General features: G+C 38.9%; 1 protein-coding gene across 1 annotated transcript; it reads left to right on the forward strand.

Moving 5' to 3' along the window:
• The first annotated feature begins 252 nt into the window (after positions 1-252).
• LOC109212363 lies at positions 253-7,248 on the forward strand. The gene is made up of 2 exons (XM_019375997.1): positions 253-1,154; positions 6,997-7,248. The coding sequence occupies exons 1-2, from the start codon at positions 749-751 to the stop codon at positions 7,059-7,061; spliced, it is 471 nt and encodes a 156-aa protein (XP_019231542.1). The 5' UTR covers positions 253-748; the 3' UTR covers positions 7,062-7,248.
• Positions 7,249-12,602: the final 5,354 nt, after the last annotated feature.

Here is a 12,602-nt window from a genome sequence, read left to right on the forward strand (position 1 = left end):
ATACAATTTATTTAGTTTTTAAGTTTCAGTTCAATTATTTCTGAAATAACCACTAATAATTTCATTACCCTTTAAAAAGGGAAGCCTCCATTTAATCACAAAGGTATAATTCATCCCACTATCGAAAAGTTAGAACCAACATAAAAACATTGATATATAATTGGCATTTGGTTCACGTGAATACACAGTAATAAATTGGAGAATGGCGAAAAGAGAAACAATCAATAAGAAGCACAGATCGCATTGCAGGAAGACAAATTAGGCAGTTGAAATGTTTGATGCTACAATAGAGTAATTCCAATAATTTGAATAGTCAAAGTAGGATGTAAACCTCTAAAAGAAGTCCATTCGATGAACAAGTACGCCATCATCATTCTAGTTGATATCCTTGGTGCTTGAATCTTTTACTGAACGGGTGCGTCTAGTGGTGGTGGAGTTTGACATCAAAGAACAGATATAACATGTGTAACTGAACTGTTAGGAAACAAAATTGCTTAGAAATTATGGATATGTGTAAGGTTTGGAGAAAAGCTTGCATTCAAATGAAATTCATGATCTTTTGGAAGAAGGTAAGAAGGCAAATGCACCGAGTTGAAAATCAAATTAATCTGATTTAAAAAGAATATATGTAATGGAATAGTTGTGACTCTTAATGAAAGAGTACAAAGGGTCCAATGCTAAATGAACCGGAGAGAGAAGCCCTCCCTTCTCTCTAACTTCCCTTCCAAATTTACCTCATCTTCATTCCATGTCCCAACACACTCTAGACCCTACCTTAATAGACACATCTATACCTCCAAAACCTCCAGATCCATTAATTGAAGTTAGATCACTAGCAGATGAGAGATTACCCTCCTTCAAGGATAAACTCTTATCCCCAGACCCAATAAACTTCTTTCATGGACAACACGTTTCCTCTTTTCCCATAACTAATGATTTTCATGAGGCCATGCCTGCGACTCCTCTTCAAGATGATCCAACACCCAGAGATCATGCTATTGTTCTCTCATCGGAGGAATTGCAACGTCTATATGAACCATGGAAATTCTCGGTTATTATCAAATTATTTGGTAAGCGTATCCTTCATCAATATCTCAAAAAGAAGCTTCATGAGCATTGGAAACCTACTGAACAATTTCCACTCATTGATCTTGGTAATGATTTCTATATTGTTATATTTTCTCAAGAAGCCAACATGGCCAAAGCTCTTTATCAAGGACCGTGGTTCATCAATGGTCATTATTTGTCGGTTAAAAAGTGGGTCCCTATTTTTGTTGCTTCTAATGAGAAATTAAACATATCTGCCATTTGGTTAAGACTACCACAACTCCCTATGGAGTTTTATGATAGTACCATTCTTACTAAGATTGGTAATAAAATTAGCAAGCTCTTAAAAATCGATGCTTGCACATCCGCTACTTTAAGAGGTAGATATGCTAGACTATATGTTGAATTACCTCTAGAACTCCCCGTCCGCCCCTTCATCTATATAGGTTCTCATAAGCAACCTATTCACTATGAGGGAGAAAATTTTCTTTGCAAAGGGTGTGGTAGATTAGGTCACACAAAATCCAATTGCGGCTATGTCTGTAAAGATCCTCCCACCAATGGTTCTTCTCCAAAATCTACAGAAAATCCCTCAACCCACATTGAGGAGGACCAACGGAAGGTAGTTTCCTTCTCCACGCGAAAAGATCAACACGTTAAAGATAACCTGCACTCAAAAGCTTCCACAAGAATTGCAGACACTAAAGATGGCTTTGGAATCAAGGCAAAAATATTTGATGCCACTACTGGAAAATATATTAATACACAAAAATTTATCTACAGAGAGAAGATCTCCTTAGGCACAACTCCTAATCCTACTACTAAAAATTTTAATTTAAACATAGGAAATAAATTTGATGTTTTAGACACGTCAAATACTAATCCTCTGACACATACTGCTAATATACAAAACAATAGTTTCAGCCAAAACAGAAAAAACTCTCCTTCGACATTTTCTATGCAAAATTCGGATTGCATGGAAGTGAATACCCTCCACGTGGCTAACAATAACATTAATAAAAACCCTACTAGCCACTTGGCTTCTCACAATCTCTCCAATTCATCCACCATCCACGGTTTTGATAGCAGACATCTGGTTAATAATCCCATGCAAAACCTTTATTCCTCTATTCAACAAATGGTAAACGACATCCCTAATCCTTCAAAGGTTAAAAACCTTACGCAAATCCACTCAGAATCCATGCAAATCGATGGTAAATCTTCCATATCTATCTCTCAAGATACTACCACTCAAGTGCCCTACGAAGCCTCAGATACATAAATCCCCCACACACTTATAATGCCTCATCTACCACTACTTCTTCAAAGAAGAACAAACCTTCTCAGACTTCCACGCCTAAATCACCCTCAAATGGACAACCTTCCTCCTCATAACAACCCCCTCATCTACTCAACCACCCCTCTCCCACTGAACTATCAACCTCAATCTTGGTTGGAAAGGGAAATTCTGGGGCATGCAGATCCTTCAGTCTAGAGATAGAAGGTCAGGAAGTTGTCATAATCCTCCAGAACTCGAACTTCCTAGCCCAGTTGATCATGGAGGGCATGCAACTAGCAATGAACAATTATGTCAACCAAACTTGGCTGACCAACATCTTGAATCCAATCACCCCAAATGCTTCTCCAACTTTAATCCAGGCCATGGGTCTTCCTGTTCACTTCAATCCCGCCTATGGGATTCAACCCCTTCAGAACCTACCCTTTTTTTCCACCTCAAAATCAAGTGAATCCAATCTTTCTAGCTTGGCAAGCAGCCGACCAAGTTCAGTAGGTGAACAATCCTGTGATGCCCCAGAATCAGGAAAACCCTGCTCCAATGGATGTACAACCACCTCCCGACGTACAAAACATGGGAAATCCATTACCAGGACAAGTGGAGGCAGTAGCAAGGCCATTAAGGGAATCTCAAATAGAGTTCAAAAGACTAAGAGAAATAGCAATATTGCTCTACAAGGAGAGGCAAGACAAGAAGTCTATCATCAGGTGCCCAGCAGCGTTATTCAAATGCTCAATGGACATCAGGCCTCCACTAAACCCAGCAGTAGGAAAATATGCAGTGGTGCTCAACCCTTCTATGAGGGACGGCCCACCTTTACGTTTGGAGGAGAACCAGGGGAATCACAACATGCAACCTTTACAAATGACACGTCCAATTAACTTCATAGTTTGGAACATGAGAGGGGCTAACAATGCCAATTTTTGTAGGAATTTTAGGGATATCATTGATACTCATAGGCCCTATTTGGTTGCTCTCTTAGAGACTCGCATACAGGATCATGTTGCTATCCAACATGAATTCAACTTCTCTTAAATGGTAGAGGTTCCTGCTGATGGCCGTTCCGGAGGGATTGCTATCATATGGATGCATAACATGATTACAGTAGATGAGCTAGTTATAGAGGATCAGGAACTGCATGCGATGATCAAGGTACTTCCCAATCAAAACCCCTGGCTTTTAAGTACAATCTACGCTAGTACAAACAGTTATAAGCGTAATTTAATGTGGCATAACCTTAATACCATCTATGATAAATACAAAGTCCCTTGGCTAGTAACAGGCGACTTCAATGATGTCTTCTCATCAGATGAAAAATGGGGGGGGGGGGGGGGGTTCGCCCCGATCAATTTTAATAGAACCACTAAGCTATGGAATTTGATTAAAAATTGTAATCTTTTTGACCTAGGTTTTAAGGGACCTAAATATACCTGGACTAATTACAGGAAAATGAGTAATGGCCTCATCATGGAATGTCTAGATAGATGTTTTGTAAATGAGGGTTGGATCAATCGATACCCTAATGCTATAGTAGATCACTTGCCTAGAACATATAGTGACCATAACCCTCTTCTAATTAGGCTTAACCCTAAATTCAGCCCCCCAAACTCTAGGTCATTCAGGCTTGAAACTATGTGGTGTTCTCACTCCCAATTTCAAAATCTTGTGGAAAACTGGTGGTATAATAGATCTTTTGAAGAGGCTCTCCCCATTTCTAAACTAGAAGCCTCTAAGTGGAACAAAGAGGTCTTTGGAAACATTTTCAAGAAAAAGAGAATTCTTCTGTCAAGAATAAAAGGCATCCAAAACTCTTACAACTACCCGGAAAGCTACTTCCTCATAAATCTTGAAAATCAGCTTATAAACGAGTATAATGATCTTCTTAGAAGGGAAGAGGATTTTTGGAAACTTAGGTCAAGAGTCAATTGGCTCAATAATGGTGAGGCCAACATAAAGTTCTTCCACATTTCGACCTTAATTCGTAGAAGAAATAATAAAATATCTTATTTCAAAAATGAAGATGGAAACTGGATCGATGATCCCTCCGAAATTTCTAATCACACCCTCAAGTATTTCAAAAATATTTTTACCACCTCCCTCTTATTTTCTAATAGGGCAGATATCATCAATGCCCCAAAGTCTTTTGATAATCTGGACCTAAACTCTTGTGATAGTCCTGTCACTAGCTAGGAAATCTAATGCTATTTTCTCTTTTAAACCTACGAAAGCCCCAGGACCGGATGGCATCCATCCCTTTTTCTATCAAAATTTTGGTCCGTGGTAGGGAACTCTGTTACAAACTATGTAAAGGATATTTTCCATACACAAAAAATTCCAAAACCTCTTAACTTTACTCATCTCTGCCTAATCCCAAAAATGCCAATGCAAACCTCCTAAAAAAATTTCGTCCAATAGGACTTTGCAATATTATCTACAAAGTAATTACTAAAATAATTGCTAATAGAATTAACCTTTCCTGTCTAAGATCATAAGACCTTTTCAAACTAGCTTTATTAAGAATAGAAGGGCGTGTGATAATAGCACAATTATTCAGGAAGTACTCAACAAATTCAAGAAGATGAAAGGGTCTAAGGCTAATATGATTATTAAATTAGACTTAGAATATTATGAATTGTATTACCACTAGTAGCATCTCCATCCTCATCAACGGCATTTGCACTAACTATTTCAAAACTACTAGAGGCATTCGTCAAGGGGATCCTCTTTTTTCTTACATTTTCATCCTTTGCATTGAGATGTTATCCAGATATATAAATCACCAAGTCGATTGTGCTAATTGGGATCCCATTAAATTAAATCCAAAAGGTCCAAACCTATCTCATGTTTTCTTTGCAGACGACCTTACATTGATGGCCAAAGTAAATGACAAAACCTGTGCCACCATCTCTAATACCCTCTCTATTTTTTGTAACCTATCATGACAGGAAATCAATTACAAAAAATCAAAGATCCTTTTTTCTACTAACTGTCCTCAACCCCTCCAGGAAAAAATTTCCAAAATACTAAACATTTCAGTTAGCAATAATTTTGGTAAACACTTAGGTTTTCCGATAATTGATAAAGCTCCTAAGCCTAAGGACTTTCTTTATATTCTTGATAACATGAGAACTAAGCTTGCAAACTGGAAAATAAATTATTTAAACCTAGCGGGGCGAGCTACTCTAATACAATCCACTCTTAGTAATATTTCAAATCATGTCATGCAATATTTCCAATTACTCAAACAAACCCTAAAACACATTGATCAACTCCAAAGAAATTTCCTGTGGAGTACTACTCCGGAAAAAAAAACGTCTCCACCTAATATATTGGGATACGGTTATTACTCCTAAAGAATTAGGGGGAATTGGAATAGTCAAAGCCAACATAAAAAACAAGGCTTTATTAACCAACCTTACATGGCGCCTGTATAATAATACAATGGCCCCCTGGGCTAAGGTTCTTATTAACCAATACTCCAATAAAGCATCCCCAAAGAATTCCTCCTTCGTATGGAAGAACATTGTGCATGGATGGAGCCTTTGTAATAAAGGCATAGCATGGAATATAGGTAAAGGAGATCGTATTAACCTTTGGGATAATAGGTGGATTCCTAACCTCCCCCTTCTTAGAACTATAATCCAAGGCCCTCTCCCCCTTAAAGAAGAATGCATGCTAGTAAGGTATATCCTAGTCAACCACAAATGGAATTTTGATGACCTCTCCTTCTCTATCTCTAGTAATATCAAGGATGCCATACAAAGCTTTCATATAAACAGTTCAAGCCTCACCATTGATAAGCCATACTGGTTTCCCACGACTAGCGGAATCTTTAGCATTAAATCAGCCATAAGCCTTTTCTCACCTACTAAGGATCCCTTCATAAACATCATTGATTTGGAAACTAAAAATCCCTAGGAAAATAAGTTTCTTTCTTTGGCTTTGCTATCATAAAAATCATCCCACTAGGTCATATCTCCTTCGCATAGGCCTTAATATCGATGACCTTTGCCCAGCCTGTAGAAAAGATAAAGAAGATAACACACACATCTTCAAAACATGCCCCATAGCTGTAAGATTTTGGGAAAGCTTAGGTATCTCCCGTCCAAACTCAACTAATATCCACTGGCTCGATACTATTAGACTCATGCAACCTACTAAATCTTTTCCCTCGCTGAATTGGGAGGATACATATCCTTATGCCCATTGGCATATATGGCTCAATCGCAATAACAATAACATTAACAATGACTCTAAAGATGTCTCAGTCACGCAAACTCTTAACAAAGCTGCCGAGTTTAGGTACCTCACCGGTACCCAACACCCCTCCTTAAATGTCAAAGATATCACCATCATTTGGCACAAACCTAGCATGGGCTCTTACAAACTTAACTGTGATAGTGCTTATAATATAAATAATAACATTGGTGGCTTGGGAGGAGTCATACGCAACAGTCATGGCCAATGGATTGTAGGTTTTCAAAAACTCACTAATGTCATTAGCAACACTCAAGCAGAGCTTCTTGCACTGGAAACAGGTCTAAGAGTTGCTGTTCAGTTTAAGCTCCATCTTCTTGAAATCGAAACGGACTCAAAAGAGGTAATAACTCTTCTCAATACCAAATTTATAACCATATTATCTCTACACGCAGGTGGTCAATGGTACAGCTGGGGATCCCACTGCTCAAACATAACTTCCGAGAAGCAAATTCAGTAGCACACCTTTTGGCAAAAGACAGTACAAAGCTTAGGAATATGAACAAAACAATCATCCATCATGCACCTACTCCAGCGGTGAAGGCAGCAATGAAGGATGATGCTTTTGGGAAATCCTACCTTAGACTTATATCGGAGGAATCTTGTACTAAGTTAGCTAGTATGGGGAATATTAATGCAATTAATAGCTCTAGTGCATTTGTAACATCTCCCAGTTTCGATCCCAATGGGATGGCTGGGAATGACCTATGTAATACTACTTAGTTTCTAAAACACATTGAGGTAATAACTCTTCTCAATACTGATCACCAAATTTAGAAACCATATTACCTCTACATGTAGGTGGTCAATGGTACAGCTAGGGATCCCACTGCTCAGACATAACTTCCGAGAAGCAAATTCAGTAGTACACCTTTTGGCAAAAAGACAGTACAAAGCTTGTCACACCTCCTTTTCCTACCACACCCGCAGAAGAGGGTATAATAAAGGGAGTTATTTCCAACTTGAAGTGACAATCGGAACGGGATTTATTATTAAATTTTCAGAGTCGCCACTTAGGAGATTAATGGTGTCCCAAGTCACCGGTTAAATCCCGACCCGAGGAGATTATGACTCTATTATCAGTCCGCGAACCAGAAATCCAGGTAAGGAATTCTGTTAACCCGGGAGAAGGTGTTAGGCATTCCTGGATTCCGTGGTTCTAGCACGGTCGCTCAACTGTTGTGATTGATTTTATCTGATTTTAAAACATGTACTAACCTATGTGCCCTTTATTAATAAACCGCTTTTATTTATATCTTATGAGAATTGCAACGTAGTGAAAATGCGTCTTGAACCACGTCGCACCAGTCACCCGCGATTGTTAACACATTTCGACTTCGTTGAGATTTGGATTTGGGTCACATAAATGTGCACCCGTATTTAGGAAGGTAAATTTATTAAAATACGTGCCTAGAGCAACTACGCGTTTATTAACTGTGTGGGGAGCCATGAAATTCGCTATATGGCACATCCCGAGGTCTAAATATTTTGATATAAGCAATTAATGAGGGCCCCGCAATTTGTGTGTTTATTTGGCGAGGCTCGTCTCGTCTATTGTTTATTTTAAAGGGTAAATCCTAAAGCAATCTATGATTTTCTATATTTATTCTTCTTTAACTATTTGTTACTGGACCTAATAGTGATTTTATACTGTGTTGCAGCCACTGGGCTCCAGGACGAGCCCAACAAAAGAAAAGGTTAAAATTACGTGCACACCATAAACTGACCAAGCAGATCTAGGCCCAGGCCCAAACGTACACAAACATCTAACCGAGCCTGGGCCGTTCATTGAGGCCCTGAGACTTATTCTTTTTGATAATAAAATACTGAGCCCAAACTGTTAAGCCAGGCCAGATTCCAATTCAGATTCCAATATGCAGTCTTATTGTTACGAATTAAAAATCGAAACAGTCCAGAAACTTATTCAAGTTGTCCTATTGATATCAACCTAATACTGCCCAGTTTTAAATACAGAAATTGAACATTGGATGCAATCTATACTACATATAGGATTAAACAATGGATGCAATCTTCCCAGAAATTAATTACATAATCAGAATTAAAATCCATTGCACAGTTCAGATATTCAGTCCAGTTATACAGTCCTTAGTTGAATACATACAACAATAGAGTCCTAATCAATCACAAATAAAGCAAAGGAGTTCAATGAGGGAGGCCTGATCAGCACTTCATTTCATTTCAAATGCCTGGGAAATACAAGATGTGTACCTGATATTCAAAATACAACAGGACGAGGAGGAGTTAGCAATAGCAGTGCAGAGAAGTTGGCAACAGCAGTGCAAGCAACAGTGATTCGAATTTCGAACAGCAGACAAATACAATCGATTTCAACCCAGAAATAACTCAATGATCCAGAATTATTGCCAAACCAAACCAGATTCGTACAGCAAACCTCATACAGTACCAAAATTGACCAGAAATGAGCTTAACCCTAACACAACCAGTAAACGACCAGCAATTAACTCGAACCAAGCAAATCTCATGCACATCTGAATTGAACAGCTTGTAAATATCAATGTCGAGCAGAATCAGATGAATTTAAGTTACTTCTCATCCTTAATGAGCTAGGAAATTGGATTAGGGACTGAGATCTGAAAATGAGCTAAGGAGGGATTAATGTAATAGTAATTTTTTTGATTTTCTGGAACTTGTGGAGAATCAGAGAGATGGCTTTGGGGGGGGGGGGTCGAGATGGCTGCCAAAAAACCTCCCTAATCAAGACAAATGAATGCCTAACTTATAGGTGAACTTAGGGTCCAATTTCAGATTCTCTTTTACCCCTTAGTCCCTATTCTAATTTCAGTGTTTACCCTTTACTTTCGACTTGTTACACAAGTAACTACCCTAAGTTTATTAAAACCTACACTATAGTCCATCTAGAAGGTTCTTATACTTATTACAATCCTAATTCTATCCTTACCCCCTTTCAAAAATTACCAAAATCTGTAAAAGTACCCTTTTCCCTGCCTAAACTACCCTTTGAACCTCCTGAAATTACTGCCAGACCAAAACCCTTTTACTGTAATTGCTGGTTGACTATCTTGTTCAGCTATAGCCAAAAGATTCCCACCAAATTGAATTTTTGCACAATTAACCAATCATGAAATCCAACCCTAACCATGAAACTACAAATTGCAGTGACCACTCATGAATCAACTAACTAAACTAAACAAAAATAACTATTGGAATAAATTTAAACCAAACATGAAGACTGAGAACAGTACCTCCACGGAAGATCATTAACAAATCATAAAACTTAATTAAACCCTAAACATGAAACTGTTAATACATTACTAATTAAACTGATTTAAACTAACTAACTAATTAATGCTAACTAACAGCAACCATAAGAGATTACTAATCGGTTCAGATGCTGAGGAACGAATTGAAATCCAACAAAGCTCAAACAGGATCGACCAGGACTCGAAACAAATCTAAACTAAACTTAGGAACAGATACGGAACCCCAAAAATAAGAATAAAAAATAGAAGTAATTAGCAAACTTATTGAATAAGAGCATTCGACTGACCATGGGAACTCTGACCGGCCATTTGTTTGAATCCTCGGGATTCTTGACACGTAACATCCCCAATCGTGTGTTTTCAAAAAACACACACGATTAGGGAAATTAAGGTCCAAAATCCCCAGGATTTTCTGAGTTTAGGGTTCTGCAGTCTAAGATCTAAATTCGAGAAGTTTTGGCAACATTCGAAGATCTGGTTGGGGATTCAGGTAAAGGAGAGGGAGGGGGTATGGGGTGTAGTTTGGTAGGGTTTGGATAGAGATAGGGTTTTGGCCGGATTTTTGATTCAATATTTGAGCAGTTCCGGCCATGTTCGAGACAAATGGCTATGGGGGTTGGGTAAAGAGGTCAAGGCGGTTAGTTGGTGTTAATTTGGGTGGTTTGGACGGGGTTGCGTCGTGGGCCGGAAAATCTTCGATTGGAATATTCGACGAGATTGGCTATGATTCGAGGGGAGCTGAGGCATGGTTGGACAGGGGAGACGAGGGGACGTCAGTAGTTGTATTTTTGGTGGGTCATCGGACGCATCGCCGCGCGCGGCGCGATTTTCGGCCCCGCGGCTGGACGGTGGGGGTAAGGGCAAGAGGAGGTTGGTCGCCGGCACCGGCGTTACAGGGTACGATGAGGATGACTTTGTCTTCAAAATTTTCTGAAGATTTCGGACACTTTATATCTAAAATACTAAGATTAAAACTGGGCCGTTGGATTAGAGTGGGTAGACGGCCTGGATTTGATTTTGGCATTTAACTCAAAACGACGTTAGTATGCTTCCTATACTACGTCGTTTTTGTTGGTCTCACAGGCGTGGGCATCCGAGACCGGGTAGGGGTAAACTGGGCTGGGTTGGAATTTTCGTTTGGGCTGACTGATTTTGGCCCAAATTTGGTCTCCAATTAAGACCATTTTGTACTTTTTTCTTTTCCCTCTTTTTTTTTCTTCCGTTTATCTATTTTTGTTATTTTTTGTATTATTATTTTTTCTGATTTTATAAAATGTTAAAACAAAGTCAAAGACCTAATTACACTATTTAACTCCTAAAATGTCGTATAACTCTATTTAAAGAAAATCGGCAGATATTAGACTTAGTAACTGCATAAAGAACTATTTTCTTGCATTTTCTTTTACATTTTATTCTAAGAATTAATTAATACTAAAATTGTGAAATTAAATCCTAAAATGCCAATGCATATTTTTGATATTTTCATATGGATTAAAATGCACAATAAAAAATGCAACAATTTACAAAGAATGCCACAAATTCAAAAAATTTATAAAATACTAGAAAAAATTGTTTTGTTTGAATTTTGGAATTATTGCTTAGGGCAAAAAATCACGTGCTCACAGCTGCCCCTCTGCCCGAAACACAAAGAGTTTCGTGCAAAGACAAGTGTAGCAGAAATGAACGATTTTTGCCCGTTTGCATATTCCGTGTGAAAGCATTTTTTTTTAAAAAGATTTGACCGCACCCTGCTTCAAAAGTTGCCTACATATCTCTGGCTAAACAGGAATCAGGTCAGTGTAGTTCGGGAAGTTTGGTAGCTGGGGACTACCAGGAGCTGTGATTTGCTGCTGTTGTTGCTGCTACTGCATCCTGACCTCCTTATTACACCGTGTCAAAATAAAAGAAGCTAGCCTAAGCTATGAGTTACAAAGGGTCCTATCTAGGTCTTCAAACTTGCTCTTGTGCCGCCTTGAACTTGTATTCTTTCGGTGGAATCCTCTGTTGTTTCCTTGCATATATGATCGGAGAATTTTGCCATTCTTCGAGTGGTGCTTGCACTGCTGAAATTTGAAATATATGCCTCATTCTTCAGCGGGCTCCTGATTGCTAAATACTTGAAAAGTATTCCCTTGTTCTCCAGGGGGCGCCTGATTGCTAAACTTTGAAAAGTTTCCCTTGTTCTCCAGGTGGAGCGGCCTGATTGCTGAAATTGAAAAGTAATTCCCTTGATTCCCAGGTGGGGCCTGATTGCTAAAACTTTGAAAAGTCATCCTTGTTCTCAGGTGGGCCGCTGATGCTAAAAACTTGAAAAGTTCTTCCCTTGTTCTCCAGGTATGGGATCCTGTATTGCTGGAAACTGAAAAGTATTCCTTGTTTTCCAGGTGGGCGCCTGATTGCTGAAACTTGAAAAGTATTCCCTGTTTTCCAGGTGGACGACTTGTTTTCCAGGTGGGCGCCTGATTGCTGAACTTGAAATGTATTCCCTTGTTTTCCAGGTGGCGCCTGATTGCTAAAACTTGAAATGTATTCCCTTATTCTCCAGGTGGGCGCCTGATTGCTAAAACTGAAAAGTATTCCCTTGTTCTCCAGGTGGCGCCTGATTTGCTAAAACTTGAAAATATATTCCCTTGTTCTCCAGGTGGCGCCTGATGCTGAAACTTGAAAAGTATTCCCTTGTTTTCCAGGTGGGCGCCTGATTGCTTGAACTTGAAAAATATATTCCCATGTTTTCCAGG

Source organism: Nicotiana attenuata, unplaced genomic scaffold, assembly GCF_001879085.1.
Source record: "Nicotiana attenuata strain UT unplaced genomic scaffold, NIATTr2, whole genome shotgun sequence".
NCBI lineage: Eukaryota > Viridiplantae > Streptophyta > Magnoliopsida > Solanales > Solanaceae > Nicotiana > Nicotiana attenuata.